This window comes from Myxine glutinosa, chromosome 5 (assembly GCF_964187855.1).
Source record: "Myxine glutinosa chromosome 5, kmMyxGlut1.1, whole genome shotgun sequence".
Taxonomy (NCBI): domain Eukaryota; kingdom Metazoa; phylum Chordata; class Myxini; order Myxiniformes; family Myxinidae; genus Myxine; species Myxine glutinosa.
This window is the reverse complement of record NC_136265.1, coordinates 139166385-139190534: the sequence shown is the minus strand read 5'-3', so window position 1 is coordinate 139190534 and position 24150 is coordinate 139166385. Positions and strand designations below refer to the sequence as shown.

The 24150-nt window shown below is 44.3% G+C and overlaps 1 protein-coding gene across 1 annotated transcript in view; it reads left to right on the top strand.

The window, feature by feature from the left end:
• The first annotated feature begins 430 nt into the window (after window positions 1-430).
• LOC137428380 (uncharacterized) overlaps window positions 431-24150 on the top strand; it is a 59221-nt gene continuing 35501 nt past the window's right edge. The window contains exons 1-7 of the mRNA XM_078777416.1: window positions 431-564; window positions 2169-2250; window positions 2442-2498; window positions 3608-3841; window positions 13139-13261; window positions 13436-13488; window positions 16346-16398. Of these exons, the coding sequence (XP_078633542.1) occupies window positions 431-564; window positions 2169-2250; window positions 2442-2498; window positions 3608-3841; window positions 13139-13261; window positions 13436-13488; window positions 16346-16398 (736 nt within the window). The remainder of the gene's footprint in view (window positions 565-2168; window positions 2251-2441; window positions 2499-3607; window positions 3842-13138; window positions 13262-13435; window positions 13489-16345; window positions 16399-24150) is intronic.

The following is a 24150-nucleotide window of genomic DNA, read 5'->3' as shown; positions in this document are numbered from 1 at the left end:
AGAAAACATGAATTATGATGTTCTGATTGTTGGACCATCTCATTCAGTTCTGACAAATCTCAGTTTCACCGTCACTCCGGCACAATTGTCAAAAACAACCAACTGATCTATTTTCCTGGTCAGACACAGGAAGTAGTTCGGTTTCTTGACTTTATAGGCTTCACCATCAGCCATGATGTGGATCACATTTCAAAGCTGTCTTCCAAACTGAGCTGCGGTTTCCATCATTCCAAATAATTCCTCAAACTCACAGCCGACAAGGTGTCTGTGTTGGTCAATGGAGACCTCGTGAGAGCTTTATATTCCACAGGATCCAGTAAACCCGTTTGTGATTGTGCAACCTCTCATTTCAGTGAAGAGATGGCAGCATCACAAACTGATTTGGTTTCTGTTAAATAAGAAGCTCTCAACATTATTGTCATGTTATGTGATGAGGCTGAAACACATTGCCAGTTCCTCACGTGACAGACGGAGTGGCTCATCTCATTTATGCGGCCTGTCAAAAGACAGAGTCTTGGAAGATACTGAAAAGTCTCCTGTTCCTTCACTGCCCAAGTTCCTCCAGTAATCCCTTCCTGGTTAAACTCAAAGTGCAGCCTTTCCACACACACTTTATGGTTCCTCTTTTCTCCCATTTCTGTAACTGCCCTCTGGAAACTATTCAATCACATTGTCCCCTCCAAGACTTATCGCAGGTGGCGCACCAACATCTCATGTCACCCTCTATCCTTTCCTCAATCTTTTGTCTTTGCCCATGAACCCCTCTTATCATTCTATCCTTCACTTCCAGTGTCTTGTGTTAACCCCCACCCCCACTCTCTCTCTCTCTCTCTCTCCACCTCACCCACCCCTCTTCCTGTTCATTCATTCCCCTACTTGTATCCAGCTGTGGCCCTCCATCACCTTGCTCTTCAATGACCTTTGAGTTTGCAAGCAAATTTTTATCTTTATCATTTTGTGTTTATTTTATCAATGAAACATTCGAATCTTCAAAAGCAAAAGAACTTTTCCTCTCCTCCTGTTTTCTCAGAAATGCAAAATTATTCACTCTGCAGACCTGGATAAAACCACAAACTGATCAAACAAGTGGGACATGTCTTCCAATCCTGGCATATCTCACACTCTCACTTTGTCTCTCCAAAAATACCGCTACGCAATCCTCCCATCTACTTGCCCAGCAATCCTCTCAAATAAGTTCTGTCGCTCAAGCTTTTGGGTCTCACTATCTGCCAAGATCTTTTTTGGGAAAACCACATTTCCAAGCTGGTCTCTAAAGCCAGTCACCGACTGGGCATCCTCTGTCGTGAGAGGTCCTTTTTGGGCACCTCTGAGCTCCTCACCATGTACAAAGCTTTAATCCGTAGCTCAATGGAATACTCCTATCCCCTCTGGCCTGTGCTCCTGCCTCACACCTATCTCGGCTTCACGCTGTTGAATCCAAATGTTTCAGAATCATTGGTATCTCCAGTGATGAAGCTGATTCTGAGGGCCTATCACTCGCTCACCGCAGGCAGGTTGGTGGTCTTTCTGTCTTCTGTCAACTCTTTTCTGGCCTAGCTCACCCAGGTCTGTCGGTGCTCTGTCCCCCAAATATTCCTGCAGGAGGCACAAGATCTGCCAGCAACCCTCTTCTGGTGAAACGACCAAAATCAAGAGTCTCTGCTCACCTTCACTCTTTCATTCCTCTTTTCTTTCACTTCTGGAACAAACTCCCACTCTCTATTCAATCCCACTTATCCCTCCAGGTCTTCAAAACAGCTGTTCACCACCATCTCTTATCTTACCCCATCCAATACCTTGATCTTTTCTACCCCTGATAAAACACTCCAAATCTGACTTTGAATCTCTAACTTATTTCCTGTAATTCCTAGTAGTGTTCATTTGCGTTATACATGGTACCCCCACCCCTCTCCCCCCCCATGACTCCCTCCTCCCCCAGTCCTCTCCCTTCCACAGATCTACCGCCGTCCTTGTTCTCTGCTGTTTTTGCGCTTGTGTGCTTCCCTCTCTCCGCCTCTTGTCTCATGCTCCCTTCATTGTATGTTTTATGTGTCTGTATGTTTTCATGTTTGATGTGTTTGCTCGACACAAGCCTCGATTCTGTACACACATTTTTTTTTTTTTTTTTTATTGTCTTGCCCGTGTATGTTTCTGTCTGCTGTGTGCAGGTTCACTCGCTTCCCAAATTCTTTTTCTGAGGAGATTTACAGAAAGAAAGCTGTGGTTTCCCATGAAACAGGTGAGCAGAAGGTGGTTACCATTTGGAGCAGAGGTTGGAGCAGAAGTTGGTAAAATACCCATTCCATTCCTCATTTCACCCTCATTGGGATGTTTATGTCGTGGTTTGAAATATGACAGAAATAATTGAACTGCAAATTTTAAAATCTGAACAACCACAATCTGTATCCATGTTTGAATATTTAATCTCCTCCTTCCTCCAGATGGCTGATGCTTTTGAGTACTTGCATGCCCAGAACATTGTGCACAGGAACATAAAGGTAACCAACTGCACCAGTGCAGCCCGTGATACGTTCTGCCTGACACTGCAATGAAAACCATTTTTGGTGCAGCAAAGGAAGGAATGGGAGTGGGAAGTGGAGGGGGCAGGAAAGAACAAAATTCATGTTGCTGGGTAAAACCTACAATGGTGGAAAGAGAGCTGTATCTGTCACATATGGACCCTTTTTATGTTCATTATATAATGATATAAATATAAATAGAAAGTAAGAAATCAAAATTATATACCCATTCCAGCTCGGTTGTGGTCTGTGAAAAAGACAGCCACCCACTGTTGGAATTTGTGTTTAATTTTGATATCTATTCACGGTGGTCCCATAATCCACTGACGCACACTATGTTGTGGTCTCTTGTCCATAAATGCGGTTCTACCTTAACCTTCTCCACCTTATTCAGATTATTACCTCATAAGGGGTCGAACACTCCGCTTCTCATGGGATTATCGACACACTCCATTAAAAAGCAATTGTGGACCTGATCATGAAATTCCCCTTCTGCCGTTTCCCTGTTTCTGAACTTGGTCTATCCCTGGCAAATTAATATCACCCATAATCAGCACTCTTCCCTCACCACAATACTTTCTGAATTCTTCATGAACCTTTCAATCTTACTCTTCCGTTACACCAGGAGCGTGATTATACATGACTAACTACTCTTCCATCCCTAATCTCGATCCACGCAGAACACTATTCATTAAATCCCTGCTTCAGGTCGCCCTTTTCTCTTCATATGATATTGTCCCTCACCGAGATTGCGAAACTTTTTTGAGTTTCTCTTTCCTTTCACAACTCCACATCTTGTGGCCTTCGATTCCTGTCATTTAGCTCAAGAAGTCTCACTTCCTGCGACTTTGTACTCCTCAATTGGATATCTTTTGTAAACCTCGCTTTCTACTCTCGCTTCCCCCTACTCCATATTATGCAAACTCCTGACTGAAATTGTTGGAGGATTTTTTTTTTTTTTACTTTTCTCTTTCTGGAATTTTTTTCCTTCCTTCCCTTCACAATTAAATTTACATCTTTCCTTCAATATAATTTATCACCAAAGGTTTAATGTTTTTTTAACATATTGATTTCTGTTTGTTCTCCAGCTAAAAAACGTGCTTTGTAGCTCTCAGTGGAACATCAAGGTCATCGACTTCAGCATGGCCAAACCTTTCATACATGGTAAAAAAATGTATCCTCACTGGGACAGGCCTGGCTATATGGCACCAGAGATCACAGAGCATGGCTACGATGGTCCCCCAGTCGATGTGTGGGCACTTGGCATCCTGTTCATGAAATTATTTGATGGACTTCAATTTGATGGACATAATATTTTTGAAGTGAGTATTTTTACCTCCACCACAAAAGGTAGATGGAGGTTATGTTTTCACCCCTGTCTGTTTGTTTGTGAACAAGATATCTCAAAAAGTTGTGGACGGATTCGGATGAACTTTGGCAGAGAGGTAGCGTATGTGACAAGGACGAAATGATTATATTTTGGTGAAGATCCGGGTTCGGATCCAGCAACGATATTTTTAAAAGTGATTCTTCACCATTGGAAGATAGGGCCAAAAACAATATACAGCAGAATATCCCATAAAGTTGTGGACGGATGATTTTGATTAAATGTTATTCTGTGTTGTGATTTTCTGGTCTACTCTGGGATACAAAACGTAAACTGTTCACCTTGGGGAGGGATACGCTCTCCTGAGTGCCGTTCTAGTTTATGAAGGTGTCATGATTATGTATGTGGTGTGAAATGAGATTCTGATTTTCAGGGTGTGTTGCACGAAATGAGTCTTGAAGTTATTCATACCACTTGGCTTTGTTCATATTTTGTGCTTCAGCCTGAATTTAAAATGGATTAAATTCACATTTTCTTTGTTATTGATCTACACACAATGTCACATGTCAGTGGATTTAAAAAAAATGTTTTTTTTAACAAATTGAGCTCGTCTGCATCCAATTTCCTTTGATCGTCCTTGAGATGTCTCCACAACTTTATTGGGGTACACCTGTGCGCAATTCAATTGATTGGGCATGATTTAAAAAGAAGAGACACACCTTTCTATATGAGGTTCCACAGTTGACAGTGCATGTCATAGCAGAAACGCGACCATAAAGTCCAAGGAACTGTCTGTAGAACTCCGAGATAGAATTGTGAGGAGGCATAGATCTTGAGAAGGGTATAAAACAATTTCTGGAGTGTTGAAAGTTCCCAGGTGCACAGTGAGCTCCATCATGAGGAAATGGAAAGAATATGGAACTACCCAGACTCTTCCAGCTTTGAGGTGACCCTGCTTCAGAGTGCACAAGACCTTTGCCTGTGGCAAAGACAATGACCCCAAGCACACAGCCAAAGCAACACTGCAATGGCTTGAGAACAAGAACGTGAAAGTCCTTCATTGGCACAGCCAAAGCCCAGACTTTAATCGCATTGAGAATCTGTTGGAAGACTTGAAGAATGCTGTTCACCGTCCAACTTGACGGAGCTTGAGCAAATCTGCAAGGAAGAATGGGAGAAAGTCTCACATCCAGATGTGCAAAGCCGTTACTTACCGAAGAAGACTCGAAGCTTTAATCGCTGTCAAAGGTGCTTCTACAAAGTATGGACTCAGGGGGTTGAATACTTATGTATATGAGATAGTTCTCTATTTCACTTTAAATTATTTTGTAAAAAGTTGTTAATTTTTTAAAATCCACTTTGGTGTTATGGGGGTACCGTATTTTCTGGTGTATTAACCCTGACAGTGTATTGAGCGCACCCCTGTTTTTCACCCTCCAATTTTTTTTTAATACTCCCGGTGAAGCTTGATGATGTAGGCCTGGAAGTGCGTCGTATTATCAGCTGGGTCATCGGGTACATGTTGGGAGATGTGTGTCCGGCTCCAAACCGACAGATCATGGCCTGCCATTAACATGTCGGCCTACGACGGGCTGGTCATGAAGTCTCCAATGAAAAACATTGCCCGTCTCCGCTCATCCCTCTCCTCCACGGCTGCAGAAACCCTCATCCACGCCTTCATCACCTCCCGTCTGGACTACTGCAATAGCCTCCTCTATGGTTCACCCTCAAAAATCACCAATAAACTCCAATACATTCAGAACTCCGCTGCCCGTCTACTCACCTATTCCCGGACCCGTGACCACATCACCCCCGTCCTTTACAAGCTTCACTGGCTCCCCATCCCCCAGAGAATCCAGTACAAAATCCTCCTCTTGACATACAAAGCCCTCCATAACCTGGCCCCATCCTACCTGGCTGACCTCCTCTCCAGACACACTCCCACCCGCAACCTCCGCTCTGCTGGTACCAACCTCCTGACCCCCTCCATCCGGACCAAATTCAGATCCTGGGGGGACAGGGCCTTCTCCATCGCTGCTCCCACCCTCTGGAACTCACTACCTCACACCATCAGAGACTCCTCCTCACTCACCACATTCAAAACATCACTAAAGACCCACCTGTTCAACACTGCATTCAACATTCAACCCACAGCATTTAACCCCTGACTATCTCTTCTCCTTCTCCCTCCTTTTGCTTTAAATATTTCCCTATTGATTCTTGTCTTTTTGCAATTGTTGTTTTCATGTATTGTTATGCATTATGTTTGCCACTCTGTCAAAGCGCCTTTGGGCTTCTGGAAAAGCGCTATACAAAATAAATGAATTATTATTATTATTATCCTCCTTGGCAAAGTTCCTCAGGTGTATGGAAGTGGAGGTATATGGGTCATTGGTGGGGCCAGGGTTTTGCCCCCCAAAATAGGTATTTTTTTGGTTTGTTTGTTTGTAGATTTTTTTATTACGTTTGTGTGATTCGACATGCTGCCCTGTCTTCTTGCATTAAAATTTTACATGCTGCCCTGTCTTCTGGTTTAAAATACGCTGATACTGTTTAAAATACCATCTCCTCCTCCTCGGAAACCTTTGGAATGGCATCCAACTCGTCCTCCATGAGCATGTTTAGGGAAGGGTTCAGCATCATGGTTTTCAGCATGAAGTCCCTCGTCTGCGTGTTGGCCTCGATCCATATTCTGAGAGTCTTCTCCATCCTTTCCATGTGGACATTCCGGACATGGGTGACCACCTTGGTATTCGACACAGTGCTCGCTGAAAGTTTCTCATGAATGGCCTTCTTCTTCGGTATGTTGTGGACGGTGGATTCATTCACGCCATCATGCCTGCCCACAGAGGCTGCACTCTCTTCTCTCGGAAGGTGGTCGAGCAGCTCCACATTCTGGCTAAGGCTCATGACTTTCTTCTGCCTCTTGGTCGTCGACTCATCTCCGGCACTGGTCTTCCCTTTGGGAGCCATTATTGAACGATGAGCAGAGAGACAGTCAAAAGGTCAAAGCAACGGAACGCGAACAATGATCGAGATCGAGGACACAATCTGTATTTATTTGTACGATTGTGAGCATTGTGGGTATTGAGCCTGTCTGGTAATTTTAAGAATAGATTTAATGATGCATTTGCATTCTGTAACTCGCAGAGGTTGACTTGTTTGCACACCTGGTGGAACTTCCCCCGGAGCGTTTTCATTGTGTAACATCGCTGAGGATGCTTTGCCATAAACTGCAAACTGTAATCGGTTTATTAAAGCATTTGATCTCTATAATTTGTGGAGGATGTGACTTGTTTATACATCTGGTGGGATATCTCGTGAAAAGTGCGGCTAAAATTTTCAGCTGCGAAAGCATGAAAACGCAAAGTACACAGCAGTGAATGTACGGTACTGTATTTACTGTACAGTCTTATCAGGTTATGCTCTCGGCTCGTAGAATTTTGCGTATGTCCAGCTGTTTTCTGCATGGCTTGTAATAGATTGGTTTTATAAATGTGTCAAGCTCGCAGCTCGCGAATTTTTTTTGCGCCCCTGAAAAATTGCGATTTCACAGACCTTGGCTGCGAAAAGAAAAAACAACAACATGAATTCACTGGACATTTTTTTGTGAATTGAGAAACAGGTCGCATTTTATCGACCGCGATTAGCCTTAACTTCGCCTTAATATTTAGCCTAAGAATATATAATATTTAGCCTTAATACTTAGCCTAAGAATAGCCTTAACACCTTAACTTATTTGATGAATGAAAATGTATTTTATTTGTTTTGAGTCGAACCTTGATCTTGGAGACGACGTCACGGATTTTCGAAGCTCCACACGGTCTCCACGTTTTCAAAGTTAAGTCATTGTTCACAATTGTATTTTGTCGAAACTGTATGTATCTTTCAGTGTGTGAACCTATAGTGTGCCCCTTGGAAGTTTCTCAGTGTTTATCTTTCATAAATTAATCGTTTCTGTTTGCCGCGCGTGTGCGGCCTTTCAGCCTCGGGCTTCCCCCGTCGAAGTTTGTTCCTTCCTTCACTGTTTTTGCTTGGTTTTTTTATTTTCCTTTCTCCCCCAAACTTCCCCGAACATCTACTCTTTGTCTGACGTTGCAACCCTCACCACCCCCCCCCCCCCCAAAAAAACAAAAAAACAACTTTTATTTTCCTTTCTCCTCATGTGCTTTTGTCCCATCGTGCGCCTATGTCCACGTGCGCTGTCCAGCCCGCCCCCATTATCTCCTTGCCTTCCACCTTTTGCCCTGTTCAAGTGACTTGTGGTTGTCCCTCAAGGCCCTCCCCCATTGGTATCTTTGTGAATACTAGGGCATGCCCGTACTATATCTATATCTAAAATTATATCCCCCCCCCCTCTATTTACATGAAATGGTTTGGTCCAAAGCGAACGGCTTGCAAGTACGGTAACAATCCCCCCCCTCTATTTACATGAAATGGTTTGGTCCAAAGCGAACGGCTTGCGGAGTTTGGTAAAGAAATCGCCATAGCGTGCCCAAACGCGCAGGAAAGCGAAAGAATCGCAAATTTAAGGAAATGCCCGTACTTCCGTAAGGAAGAGAAAAAAAATGAAAAGGAAAAACATTCCAAACCGCGAGGGAAAACAACACGGCATGTCGACACAACAAAGTGTCCTGTGATTGGCCGTACGTGGCTGCCAGTAGCTGCCCCCAGAAAAAAGCTTTCACCGTCCGGCGACTGAATTTAAGGGGAAAAATAAAACGCTCTTCGCTTAAAACAACGCCCTTCGCTCTGACTGAATTGGGACAATGTTTTTATGTTTTTAATTGAATTACTATCCGTAATGGCGCACGCTCTCACGGGACCTCCGGAAGGTCGTATATCGCAGTTACGATGAATCGCAAATTAGTTTTAATTAGTTTTAAAACATAGTTTAACGCCAACATAGCGCCAACATAGTTTGCAAACGTGAAATAAATGAATACGCTCTCAAATGTGCCGTCCGAGGCAGAGTCTGTTCGCCACGTTCGGCACACGTGATAGCTCGCTGCTCTCTGATTGGTTGAATCGTTTTTTGGACATAGCTCGGTAACTGCTTGTCCGATTAATTTCAAACCTTGAAAAGGCACATCCTCGGGTCCCCAGCAATATACCTGGCAAGTTTCAAGTATATCGGACCGGTAGTTGTCGAGAAACAGCGGTCACAGACAAACATACATACAAACATACAAACATACAAACATACACACAGAGATTGCTGGAATTATAGATAGATAAGACTGTTCTTCATGGTTCTGTTTAAATATGTTTAAACGTTCCCCTGCAGTGTTTTATTCAGTGGTTTTTTTTTACAACATGCTGTTTTTCTTCATATTTAAAAGGGTCCTTTCAATTTCCTCTTCAACTCATTCCATTTCAAAAAAATATTCAATCTCTTATAATTCTTTCTCACTACATGCTCTAAATTCTCATTCATTCCACCCCTCCTCCATCGTTCTTAAACGGATCGCTAACTTGAAAATCACCTTAAACCCAATTTGTTATCAATGTTCATTTTTCATTAATCATCCACTTTCTAAACTCCCCCCTTGCCCCTCCCCTCCAAATCTCCCCCTTGCCCCTCCCCTCCTAAACTCCCCCCTTGCCCCTCCGCTCCTAAACTCCCCCCTTGCACCTCCCCTCCAAATCTCCCCCTTGCCCCTCCCCTCCTAAACTCCCCCCTTGCACCTCCCTTCCTAAACTACCCCCTTGCCCCTCCCATTCAAAACTCCCCCCCCAACCATCCCTCCCAAATTCTCCCTCCTTCCACCTCCTTCTCAAAGCTGCCTCCTCCCCACTTCCTCTCCCTTCTATCTCATACCTCCACCTCCCCCAACCTTCTACTTTCCTCAACCCCCCCCCCCCCCCCTCAAACAACCCCTCACTGTTCCTCATCCCATCACCATCAAACCTTTCGTCCTCCTCATCCTTCCCTCTCTTGTAACTCTTCTGTAATCTCTGACACACTATCAACTGCTCTTTCTCCCTCCTCCTCTCATCCTTCATCTTACCCAACCACTCCCCTCCCCTGCACCCGATGCTCCCCCTCTCCCTTCATTAACGGTGTGGATCTCAAACATCCGAGGCCTTCGCTCAAACCTGATTGATCTCTCCATTCAGGTTGCTTCTGACAATCCAGACTTGATCTGCTTAACAGAAACTTTCCTCCTTCAAGAGTTCTCTGATTCCTTAATATCTCTTCCTGGTTACTCCCTCCTCCGGTATGATAGACCTGAGCCTCGTCCTGGTGGTGGGGTGGCTATCTTTATCAAAAACTCTTCCTCACCCTCCTTGCACTGCCCTCTCTCCACCCCACCCCCAGGACCACCTCTGGCTACGGCTTCCTCTCCGCTCCCACCTTTTGTTCATATGTGTTCTGTACCGTCCTCCAAACAGTGATGACTCAATTTACATTTCGCTGTCGGACAACATGGACCAACTTCCATCAACTCATCCAAACATCTCTCTTCCTCATATGTGGCGACTTCAACTGTCATCATGCCAGCTGGCTGGGTGTGGGTTCCTCTCTCACCAGCCATGGCACCTCAGCAAAGGACTTCTGCGACTCATTGGGACTGACACAATCTGTCAAATTCCCGACCTGGATCTCAGTCAATGGAGTATCTTCTCTTCTGGACTTGGTCGTGACTAACTTCCCTGCAAATGTCTGCTGCTCTTCTTCTGCTCCAATCGATTCTTCTGGTCATGTGCTTGTTAAAGTGGACATCTCTCTGGCCAATCTCAGAGAGCCTCCTCAGCGCCGACGAGTATGGCATTTAACTCAGGCTGACTGGCACGGTCTGCAAGCAGCCATCAATCATCTGGACCGGTCTCCCATCTCTCCTGCCTCTGACATCAATTCTTCCTGGGAATTCTTCCAAAGGAAACTGCTCTCTCTCATGCTCAGATTTATCCCATCTCGTCTTCAGTTGTCTTACCCTTCCTCCCTTCCTTGGTACACTGAATCTTGTGGTGAGGCAGTTGCCCTGAAACAACTTGCCTTTACCTCTTGGAAGGCAAATCAAACTGAAGGCAATCTCAGTTCCTTCCACCAAGCTCGGAGCAAGTGTGTGTCTGCCCTCAGGAGTGCCAGGAAGCACTATCTCTCCACACTCAAGATTGAACTCTCAAACCTGTCTCCTTCCTCCAAATCCTGGTGGCGTCTGGTCAAATCCGTTTCTGGTGTTTGTTCTCCCTCCATCCCCTCCCTTACTTCAAATGGCTCCACAGTTGACACCGCACGTGACAAAGCCGAATGCCTCAACTCTGTGTTTGCCTCAAAATCTTGTCCCAAACCCATCTCTCTCTGTTCCCACCTTTCCCAGTCGAACCCAAATGCTCCTGGACTCTGTGTCGTTCTCTCCTGACAAGGTGGAGAAGTTTTTGTCAAACCTTGACTCTGATTCTGCAACTGGACCAGACGGCATCAGCCCACGGGTCCTAAAATCCTGCTCTGCCGCTCTATCTCACCCTCTCTCTGTTCTTTTCACCCTCTCTTTTGCTCAAGGTCATCTGCCAGCATCTTGGAAATAGGCAAACTTTACCGCTTTACACAAAAAAGGTGCAAAAACAGATCCTTGTAACTACAGACCAATCAGCCTGCTTCCAATTATCAGCAAAGTCATGCAAACCATCATTGCTTCGGATATCAAATCCTTCCTCTTCTCCAATGGCTTGATCTCTGATCATCAATTTGGATTCAGACCAGGTCATTCTACTCTAGACATGTTGCTTCTGCTGTCTCAACAATGGATGGAGGTCCTCAATGCCAAACAGCAAATCAGAGCTGTCTCACTTGACATATCACGTGCCTTCGATACGGTCTGGCACCCATCTCTGCTCACCAAACTCTTCTCCTATGGTATCCATGGAAATCTCCACTCATGGCTTGCGGACGTCCTCTCTGGTCGTAGGCATCGTGTGGCCCTGAATGGATTTCTCTCATCTCCCCTACCTGTTCTGGCTGGAGTTCCCCAAGGTAGTGTTCTGGGCCCTGTGCTATTTCTGGTCTTCATCAATGATCTCTCCGACTCTCTGGAAAATCCTCTCTATCTCTTTGCTGATGACTCCACTATCTGCCGTTCCATTCCTCATCCCTCAGATCGGCAGTCTGCAGCCTCCTCACTCTATGCAGACCTGGACAAAATCACAGACTGGTCAAACAAGTGGAACATGTCTTTCAATCCTGACAAATCTCACACTCTTACAATGTCTCTCCGAAAGGACCGACTGGAAACCCCTCCCATCTACTTTCTCAACGATCCTCTCCAAGAAGTTCTGACGCTCAAGCTTTTGGGTCTCACTATCTGCCATGATCTTTCTTGGGAAAACCACATTTCCAAGCTGGCCTCCAAAGCCAGTCGCCGACTGGGCATCGTCCGTCGTGGGAAGTCCTTCCTTGGCACACCTGAGCTCCTCACCACACGCAAGGCATTCATCCGCAGCTCAATGGAATATTGTTCCCCCCTCTGGGCCGGTGCTCCTGCCTCACACCTAGCTTGGCTTCACGCTGTTGAAACCAAAGCTTTCAGAATCATTGGAAGCTCCTGCGATGTAGCTGATTCTGAGGGCCTTTCACTCACTCACCGCAGGCAGGTTGGTGGTCTTTCTGTCTTTCACCGACTCCTCTCCGGCCTTGCTCCCCCAGCTCTCTCTGTGCTCTGTTCCCCCCAATATTCCTTCAGGTCGCAAAATATCTGCCTGCAACCCTCTTATGGTTAAACTGCCAAATTCTAGGCTCTCTGCTCACCTTCACTCTTTCAATCCCCTTTTCTCCCACCTCTGGAACAAACTCCCCCACTCCCTTCAATCCCACTCCTCCCTCCAGGTCTTTAAAACAGCTGTTCACCACCATCTCTTATCTTCCCCCATCCAAAACCTTGATCTTTTCTTCCCCCACGAATTCACCTCAGATACACTTTTTTGGGGGGAAATTCCAACTTCTTTCCTGGAAGGCCTTGCAGTGTTCATATGTTTTATACCCCTCCCCCTCACACATTTCTCCCGATGTCCCTGCTCTCAAATGTTGTGTTTGTGTCCTTCCCCCTCTCTCCCCATCTTGTCTACTGCTCCCCTTATTTTTTATGTTTTATGTGTCGGTTTGACTTTTTGTGTGATTAATGTCAGCTCTTTCACGAGCCTCGATCTTATATACAAAACAAAACAAAAAAAACCTTGGTTGTTGCACTTGTGAGTACTTGTTTGGAATGTGCTTATTATGCAAATGTAAGTATTCGATCACGACGATTGTTTTGGATTCGGTCACAAATACACTTGTTTTGCTTCTTTGCAGATGTCACAAGATGAGAGTGACTTCAATGTGGAAAACAGTCCAACAACCTTTGCAAGGGAAACATTGGTTTCCCTTCTGGCTGCGATGCTTCAGAAAGATCCAATGGAGAGGCTCACTATGACGGTGAGGGATTGATGCAGTTTTCATCTGCAGTGTTTTATTTGCATGAACAAGTATGTTCACACATGCTGGGGTAACTGACCTCCTGTTATTGTGGATCAAAATGCAATTGCTCACCAGTGGAGGTGTTTCCTGATCGTGTTCATATTTGATTCCAACACATCCATTGTTTTGCAGGAGATTGTGAACCACCCATGGTTCAAGGAAAATGACCCGATTAATTATTTCAGGTAACCGGCACTCCTTTTGTTCTGTTTTTACATCTTCCATTGTCATTGTTTCTCTGCAACATGGAGTCTCATGGAAGAGCATGGCGAGAGAGAGCATGAACTGATAATAGAGCAGCAGGTCAAATCTTGAACAAAATAAACATGATCTTCCGTCCAGGTCACGCATCACCACACTCTTAATTGCTTGAATCGTGCCATGTCTTTCCAGTTTATCAAAACTAAATGTTCGGATTGTCTCTCTATGTTTTCAGCTCTTCCACCATCGGTGGGCACAGGTTATGTTGTTTCACTCCTGTCTGTCTATTTCTTTGTTTGTGTGCCAGAAATCTCAAAGAGTTGTTGAGGGATTCAAAGAAATTTGGTGGAGAGGTGTTGAGTGTGTGACAAGGTTGAAATGATGACATTTTGGTGAAGATTCGGATCTGAGATTTAAAAAAGTGATTCCTCACCATTGAGTAATAAGCTCAGGCTAAAACCAATATGTGGCAGAATTGATTCAAATTTGTTGAATATCCGAATCCCAATACAATATATTTTTTTAAAGTTTCAGTGATTTTTTTTTCCAATGAGTGATAAGGCCAAAAACGATACATCTCATGATATTCCAGACGAGTTGTAACAAAACTCGGTGCATGATTTGTACAGGTGACAAAAACAAGCCAATTCGGTTTTGGTTCACGTCCGGAATCGGATCCGGCCTCTTGGTGGGATACAAAACGTAAACTGCTGAATCTTGCAGAGGTATTGGCTCTTCCGAATGCCCTTTCTAGTCTATCTATTCTCCGCCAGTCTGTTAGTCTGTCCGTTCAGGAAGGGGTTTCAAATCAACTCACCACCGTTTTTAAGTGGTGAAACCGCTTCAATATATATGGCTATGTTCGTCTGTCAAAAATGAATAAGAAGAACCTCTAACCCACCCTTTTAAATTCTAAAGGTTCAAAAGGGTAATTTTAATTGGTTCTAAGGTGCAATTGTAAAGGTATCCAAAGGATAATTCCGATAGGTTCGAAAGGGTAATTCTAATGGGTTCTAAAGGCTTGTTCTACCAGGTTATTAAGGGTAATTTTTACGGATTTTGTGCGTTTCTCGGCTTTGCCAATTTCATATTTAAAATGGCCAACTGAACCGCTTCCTTTGGACTGGTGCGATGTTTTTTTGTTTTTTTTTTGTTTTTTTTTTTGAAAAAGTCAAACGTTTTCCGATTTTCTCGGGATTTGTTGTCGGCGAGTCTTAAACTTTGTCAGTGGCAGTCAAAAATTATATCACAAAACAATCGCATCAAAAGAATATATCGTGGAACACCCCCAAATGCTTTAGCTTTGTGAGGCCTCAAAGCAAGGAACTTTAATACATTAATATAATCAACACCTGAGTCCCCACAAACACACCACTTTTACGTCGTATCCTGTGGGGCAAAGCCGTCTGGATCAGTGTTTGTCTGTCAGTATGTATGTATGTCCTTCACAAAAGTACACCAATCAGAGCTGAGGATCTGGTCACATGACAGGGATGATGTGATGTGATTATGTCTGTGATGTGATTATGTCTGTGATGTGATTATGTCTGTGATGTGATTATGTCTGTGATGTCATTGCGTGTATGACGGCTGACTCCACACAACGCCATTTTGATTTAAATGCCATTCAAGACGAACATATTTTTGAACCTGTCATATATCACAATCGCTATGCTCTACCTTTACATTTTTCTTTCTGTGTGAAACACAAACAAACCGATTGTTTAAACGACCATCAAATATCGAATGCATAGGCTTTGCAGGTCTTCCAACGACAGTACGTATAGGCCTTAGGCTTCATCCCTTCATGGCTCGCCTTCACGCCGTTCCAGACAAATTAGCCCAGGTTTCTTCATAAAGTCTCATTTTCGTAATAATAATAATAACATTAATAAAAATGATGCAGTAAATATTATTGTAACACAATATTATTATGATTATTATTATTTATTATTACAATAATATTCGTAATATTATTATTGTAACACAGTAAATGTTGTTGTAACAAAACGATACAGTAAATATTATTGTAACACGGCAATCCCTTTGTCGTGACTGCAAAGTTAATGGATTGAAGCGCTGTATGGTTCACTGATGACTCAAAACATATGGAATAAATCAGTGTATCAGCACAGTCTCTTTACTTCCATGGTAACAGACAGCTTAGAGACTTGGTATTTCAAAAAAAAATTAACACGAACATTATTTGCTAACTGGTATCGCTATCCAGGTCATACGATCCTCTTCACCTGAAGTATCAAACAAGTCCGGCTTTGCCACTGGTAGACTTTCGATCTTGTTTTATTCTTCTCAGGAAACGCTTCTCCAAATATCCACACGTGCACCCACTCATGTAACCACAGCACCGATGCTGGTAACCTACACCAAAAGGCCTGTGAGGCCTGAGAACCAACACGAAGATAAAAAACAAAACCCATAAGAATTACCCTTTAGAACCCCTGTAGAAGTATCCATTATAAGCCTGCAGAATGACTCTTTGGAACTTTAGAACTCTTGGGGATTAAACTCAGTTTGGAGAGCTCAGAGGTGAGTGTGGGAGCTTGGGACATGAAAGGGGAAAGAAAAAAGTGTGGTTTAAAAAAAGCATACTCTTTGGTTATCTTCACCCATGTGACATTTCTTGGCTTCATTGTCAACTGTGTTTGAAGATGCTTGCTAGGGCAGCGCAGTGCAGGGTGTGGTTTGCTGTCTGAATGTAGAAAACACAATGAACTGATGCAGTCTGATTATCACCTTCCCGACTGCATTTTTATTTTGACATTGTTTCTTATTTGTGACATTTATTTAACGACAGCTTCACAAAATCTTTATTTTCTGCAGGAATGCCGAGTCTAAATTATCAGATGAACCTGTTGAGGAAGAGACGCCAACTGGTGAGTTTTGAGAGTTGATATTTTCACTTTTTCAATTTGTCGGTGGTGGCTGCTTGTTCCTCATGACGGTGACACAAACAACTTTCCGCTCATCACAGTAATCTTTCCAGTCCATGGTCCAAACATTTTGTTTTGATCCTCCAGAAACGCCATGGCGGTGTTTCATCAGCTTCACTCGGTCACAGGTGTAACTGTAGTGCAGAGGCATCCAATGTGTAATAGTTGGCCAAGCTGAGCTGAGCATCACCTCAACCAATACAAAAAATATTGATTGGTAATATTGATGGAAAAGGAGGAAGGCAAGCATTAAAATGAACAGACAAGAATAGATGAGGAAGTTAAAAATGCAGAATCAACTTTTGAATGGTGATCTGTAAGAGGCAACCTCTGGATCATAGATGGTACCAGATGATGTTGAGAGAGCAAATCAATTTCAATGAAAATGTAAAACGACATGATAAATGAGTTGGAGGAAAGAAGCAAGTAATAGGTTTAGGTTGGGAAGGCTTAATGCGGTTCATAGAGATCATGGTCAGGAGGATGGATGATGGGAGATGGTGGTTAAACCGGGTGTCCCATCTGCCGACATTTGGTGGTGAGTGTTAAAGGTCACATGGTGTCCTTCGCGAAGAGTAGGCGAGCGATCTCTGGCACCCTGGACAAATTCCAAATTCCTGCCATGACCAGCAGAGGGCATCAGTGGTATATCCTCCTTCTCAGCCAATAATGCTTGCTACTCCACAGTCTTGTGCTAAATATGAACGTGGAAGAAGACTGCTTTGTCTGGTTCTAAAATATATATCCCTTCAATATCCATCTACAAACCTAAATTTTCCTTCTTCGTTGTTGTCCAACACTGTTTCAGATACGTCTGTGTGTGTTTTTCCTCCACCATTATTCGTTTATTCTTTTCCTGAAGAGAATCCCCCCCCCCCCCCCCCCATTTATATGTTGTACTGTGTCCAACATGGCTGTACAGACGGAGCGAATTTACCTCTGATCTCTCCGGTCTGATTTACTTCTCATCCTGACCATGCACTGTCGAATAAAGAGCTAGTCTTGCTCGTGAGGCCCTGTGTTGGACTATATTTGGCTTTTTTGGTCCGACGAAGGGTTAATGCCAGAAATGTCAGCTTCCCCTCACTTCCAACTGTGGAAAGCATATCCTGATCAATGTACTTCCTGGTGATTCCATCCGTTTCATAAAATCAAATGGTGCTTCACAGGTCGTGTGTTTGGTCACAAATGTGTGGTACCTCAGATAGACCTTGTGCTGGGTATTCTGTCTGGTAGCATTAGTTTGGAGACATTAAACATCTCTTGGTGTCTTTCATGAAGAGTTCTCAAATCAACGCCGGCACCCTGAGCAAACGACAAATTTCTGTCTTTACCCACGACAATCATGTCAGGCCAAGCCAACCAGTTCCTGAAAGACTTGGGCCAATTCTGCATGTTCTCAGCCCTTGACCTCTTACGAGAGGATATGGTATGTGACCACCTGGCTGGCAAAGAAGAAGACGAAGACTAATTTGTGAAATTGATGTCTAATTTGCACAGTGCACACACGTCTGAACACGTGATATTCTGTCCATTGACCTTTTTCTGTCACAATATCTGTTTTATGTTAATTTTGCCTCTTCTTTCCATTATCTTCTCCCATCATGGTGAAGATGATGAGCGTCCTTACAGTGATTACAGTACTCACAGTGTTGTGGGTGAAGAGTACGATGTGGGGCAGGTCGTGGTAAGCAAGACATTTGATTACCTTTTTGCAGTAATAGTTCACTTTGCATCGGGATGCGTTCTGAAAAAGAAAAAAAAAACACCTTTAGAGGCCATTTTTCCCCGCAAAGCGGGGGTTGGCCTTTTTCGGGAACCGTGGTTGTTGTTGTTTTTCGGTCCCCTTTTTGAAGCAATGTTTTACGGCCGGATGCCCTTCCTGACGCCAACCCTTTTTGCCGCCTTTAACGACAAACAGGGAATTACCAGTGAACTGGTACTCAATTAGCCGACCTCGGAAGGATGACAGGCTGAGTCAACCCCCCTGGCGTTAATTCAGCAATCGACCGGGATTCGAACCCAGGATCCTTGGATCCTAAGTCGGCACCCTAGCCGCTAGCCCAACACCAGGGTCTGAAAAGTGTGATGATTATCAAAACGTCCTTAATCAAAACAATTTTTTATGCCTCCGCGGATTGTCCAAAGGTCAGAGGGCATGTCAGGTCGAAAAGATCTGTCACTGTTCTGACGTGTGAATCAGTGATGGGATTTTGCCTAAACTTGGTTTCAGTGTACATTATGATGCAAAGATGAACTGATTATATTTTGGCATCAAATGTGAGAAGTGAGGTGATTTTGTGATTTTGGTGAGGTCTTAGGTCATGTTACGTAAAAATGTGATACTTGAGAGCAGCAGAATAAATTTAAATCAAACTTGGTACAAGTATGTATTATGTTGCAATAATGTGTGTGGAGGCATCAGTCGATGTCATGACGTCGAAGAATGTCGTTCTAGTTGACATTAGCATTAACAAGACAAGCGTGGGACGCGTTCCTGACGTCGCCACTTCCCGTATTGTATTTCACTTTTTACCGGTGATATTCCTCTTATTTTGATTAATGACAGCTGTGTTCAAATGCACAAACATACAGTTGTTCTGTCTACGATTTTGCAATCTCCCAATTTTGTACTTTGCGATGTATTATGTCGTTTCTATCAGTCTTGGCAGTTCTGAAAACGTTCGAGAATAAAAGGTATGGTTTATAAAGCGATCTAAGTGTGAGTTGAGGCGACGCAAGTTTGGTAGTGGTGTAATTACGTTATGACATAATTGGTGGTATTGCTATATTAATTTATTATACCAATTATTTCCTCCTTTTTAGTTGCCATGAGATATCTTACAGTCGTTGATGTGAGCTGCCTATCCTGGGTTTGAATCCCAACCCAGCTATGAACTGTGCTCTGTCCCCCAAATATTCCTACAGGTCGCACAAGATCTGCCAGCAACCCTCTGATGGTTAAACTGCCGAAATCTCGGCTCTCTGCTCACCTTCACTCTTTCATTCCTCTTTTCTCCCACCTCTGGAACAAACTCCCTCACTCCCTTCAATCCCACTCCTCCCTCCAGGTCTTTAAAACAGCTGTTCACCACCATCTCTTATCTCTCTCTCATCTCTCTCTCTCTCTCTCATCTCTCTCATCTCTCTCTCTCTCTCTCTATCTTCTCTCTCATCTCTCTTCCCCCATCCAAAACCTTGATCTTTTCTACCCCCGCTAATTCACCCCAGATCCACCTTGTTTGAAATTCCAACTTCTTTCCTGGAAGTCCTGGCAGTGTCCATATGTTTTATACCTCTCCCACCGCCCCCTTCCCACGCCCCCCCCCCCCCCCCAAAGCCCTCGCCCTCTCTCAGATCTCTCGATGTCTCCATGTCTCTCGGTCCCTGCTCTCAAATGTTGTGTTTGTGTCCTTCCCCCTCTCTCCCCATCTTGTCTACCGCTCCCTATGTTATATGTTTTATGTGTCGGTTTGTCTTTCTGTGTGATTAATGTTCGCTCTTTCACGAGCCTCGATCTTGTATACAAAAAACAAACAAAAAAAAAACAAAAAAAAACTGTCATTCCGGTGTTTCATTGGCCGTGTAATTCTTCAATGTGTGTGCCGTCTGTTTCATTGGCCGTGTAATTCATCAATGTGTGTGCCGTCCCTCGGTTGGACGTCAAACTTTTCATCCTTATGCCGGGAATTAGTTGGTGGACATTAAAGATCCCATGGTGTCCTTCACAAAGAGGAGGCAAACTATCGCTGGCACCCAAAGCACATTTCAAATTTGTGCCCGAGCTTCCTGAGCCGGAGTGGTGACATTACCAGCATTGTGGCCAAGCATCTGCTCTGACGAGGCTATGGAACATGAATATGATGATGATGATATAATTATCGAGTTGATGTGAAATAATCATTTAAACATGGCTTTGTTATTTCTGTTTTATTTCAGAAGCACTGTTGTGAAGCTCTGTTTGTGCTTTTGTTTTCAGTTCAGGAAGTGGAAGGTTATCTCCAAAATTGGAGAAGGAAGTACTGGATTTGTTTACAAAGCAAAGAATGTCTACTCAACAAAAGTGGTACGAGCTTGTGGTATACGTACTCTGTCTTCATTTCACTTTTTGGGAGAGATAAATAGCACACGGGAGAGGGAGATAGAACACAGAAGAGAACATTGTGGAAAACACAGATGGCAGTGTGGAGGGACATGACTGAGAGACACATGGAAGAAGGAAGGATGAGAGCTCAGGGATCAGGAAATTCTCCTGCATCTGAATGTGTCTTCTCTCTTTCTGATGAGATGAACGATGCTTTTTCTTTTGCACCTCAATGTTTTGTTCTTCTTCCAATTTCTGCCACTCGACTAGATTCACTTGTGGTGTGTTGATGTAATCGTTTACCTCTTCCCCTTTTTATTTCCCGTCTGTGTGAAGTTGTTCCTTTCTCTCATTTAGCTCCAACGTTCATTTCAGTATAAACAGAAACAAGTCAAGTGAATCCACTTGGATTCCGCCCAGGTTGGCACATGGAAATTATGATGTAGCATAATTATCATCTCGGGTCAAGATTTGAAATTATGCCATGGTTTTTGTAAAATTGCTACTAGTATTCACATTATGTACTTTCACCAAAACATACATCATCATAGAAACATACATAGAATTTGGGTCCTCTGGGTCATTTGGGTCCTCTGGGTCATTTGGGTCCTCTGGGTCATTTGGGTCCTCTGGGTCATTTGGGTTCTCTGGGTCCTCTGGGTCATTTGGGTCCTCTGGGTCATTTGGGTCCTCTGGGTCATTTGGGTCATTTGGGTCATTTGGGTCCTCTGGGTCATTTGGGTCCTCTGGGTCATTTGGGTCCTCTGGGTCATTTGGGTCCTCTGGGTCATTTGGGTCCTCTGGGTCATTTGGGTCATTTGGGTCCTCTGGGTCATTTGGGTCCTCTGGGTCCTCTGGGTCATTTGGGTCCTCTGGGTCATTTGGGTCCTCTGGGTCATTTGGGTCATTTGGGTCATTTGGGTCATTTGGGTCCTCTGGGTCATTTGGGTCCTCTGGGTCATTTGGGTCCTCTGGGTCATTTGGGTCCTCTGGGTCCTCTGGGTCCTCTGGGTCATTTGGGTCCTCTGGGTCATTTGGGTCCTCTGGGTCATTTGGGTCCTCTGGGTCATTTGGGTCCTCTGGGTCATTTGGGTCATTTGGGTCCTCTGGGTCCTCTGGGTCATTTGGGTCCTCTGGGTCATTTGGGTCATTTGGGTCCTCTGGGTCATTTGGGTCCTCTGGGTCATTTGGGTCCTCTGGGTCATTTGGGTCCTCTGGGTCATTTGGGTCCTCTGGGTCATTTGGGTCCTCTGGGTCATTTGGGTCCTCTGGGTCATTTGGGTCCTCTGGGTCATTTGGGTCCTCTGGGTCATTTGGGTCCTCTGGGTCATTTGGGTCCTCTGGGTCATTTGGGTCCTCTGGGTCATTTGGGTCCTCTGGGTCCTCTGGGTCATTTGGGTCCTCTGGGTCATTTGGGTCCTCTGGGTCATTTGGGTCCTCTGGGTCATTTGGGTCCTCTGGGTCATTTGGGTCCTCTGGGTCATTTGGGTCCTCTGGGTCATTTGGGTCCTCTGGGTCATTTGGGTCCTCTGGGTCCTCTGGGTCATTTGGGTCCTCTGGGTCATTTGGGTCCTCTGGGTCATTTGGGTCCTCTGGGTCATTTGGGTCCTCTGGGTCATTTGGGTCCTCTGGGTCATTTGGGTCCTCTGGGTCATTTGGGTCCTCTGGGTCATTTGGGTCCTCTGGGTCATTTGGGTCCTCTGGGTCATTTGGGTCCTCTGGGTCATTTGGGTCCTCTGGGTCATTTGGGTCCTCTGGGTCATTTGGGTCCTCTGGGTCATTTGGGTCCTCTGGGTCATTTGGGTCATTTGGGTCATTTGGGTCCTCTGGGTCATTTGGGTCCTCTGGGTCATTTGGGTCATTTGGGTCCTCTGGGTCATTTGGGTCATTTGGGTCCTCTGGGTCATTTGGGTCCTCTGGGTCCTCTGGGTCCTCTGGGTCATTTGGGTCCTCTGGGTCCTCTGGGTCATTTGGGTCATTTGGGTCCTCTGGGTCATTTGGGTCCTCTGGGTCATTTGGGTCCTCTGGGTCATTTGGGTCCTCTGGGTCATTTGGGTCCTCTGGGTCATTTGGGTCCTCTGGGTCATTTGGGTCCTATATTTCTATCCTATAACATATATATCTCCTATAACCTATCCTATAAATATAGATTTGATGACGTCATGTTTACACATCTGAGCGACAGAAATGAGCGACAGAAATGAGCGACAGAAATGGGTGACAGAAACTAGCTTCACTTTTGAGCGCCCGAAATTCCCAGGCAAACGCTATAACTAACGCACCAGGTTTACAACCTGTGCGTTAATAATAATTGTACATCACGACACACCAACATCATTTGTTCTACTCATTTTCCTGCATTATAGCTGAGATTTTATAATACGATTTCTTGTCCCCACTTTCAGGTTGCTTTGAAGAAGGCAAGATCTTTGAAATATTCAATGCATGTAAGTTTGTGTTTATGTGGAGATGGTGGTGTTTTAACTGCTGAAGTAAGAACACAGTTGAACCCCTGAACTGTCCTGGCAGAAGTTTTGTCTGTGATACATCTTTGTCTCTTGGCCCCTGAGGCTGTCCGTCTCTGTGTGTGAGTTACAATCTTGTGGTTATTCTGATGATGTGACTTAACTTTTATCCAGCTGGTAGAAGGAATTTGTATGATTTTCTCTCTTTCTCCTTCTTTTTTTTTTTGCAGCTCTGCCGTGAAGCTTCGATCATGAAGGCGCTAAAGCACCCAAACATTAGTAAGTGTGGATTTCACTCAAACTTAATGAAGTTTAAATGTTATTTTATCAAAAGTATCATGATATATATGCTTAGAATGGAATACACCTCTTTCTATCAACTTAATTGACTTCAAGAAGGAATTCGATTGTGTTCATCGAGCAAGCCTGTGGAAGATGCTGAGATCTTTTAGAATTCCGCGGATGATGATCACTGCAATAAGCAAATTCTCTGATCACTTCTATGAACTCCATATGCAAAACATTTGTATATGTATATGCAAAACATTTTGTATATGTTTGTATATTTGTATTTGTATATGCATATAAATAGCCTCACAGCTGTAATTGCTGTCAAAGGTGTTTCCACCAAGTATTAGCTCAGGGGGGTGGACACTTATCCACATCTCAAGAGGGTGGTAGATGGGATGCTAGTTTAACCTCCCTCCGTGGGACGGCACAATTATTGAACCACCCTGCCTGTGAAACACCGGGATCATAGTTTATAGCTGGGCCGAGTTTCCAACTGGGCGAGACGGCCACGAGGCCAGTCTGCGTACATCTAGAGCTCCAGGCCATCGTGTCAGCCCCCTTTTAGATTACTCCTTCTTAAATAGAAATATAGCTTGCACGCTATCATATCCTGTGTTGTCGTGGCAACCTATCCAGGATGATTCCTCCCACCACCTTCAGTGTTGTAGTCGAGTCCACCTGGTCTGATTCCGAATCTCAGTCTGAGTCCAAGCTGTCTGAGTCTAAGCATTCCGAGTCCAAGTCCTGTTCTTTTTTTCTTGTGCTTTGGACCTGCCTATGGTTACTGAGGACTTTGTTACTGAGGATGACAAATTTGATGATGAGGAGCTCTCTGTTTCGATTTTCCAATCTTCA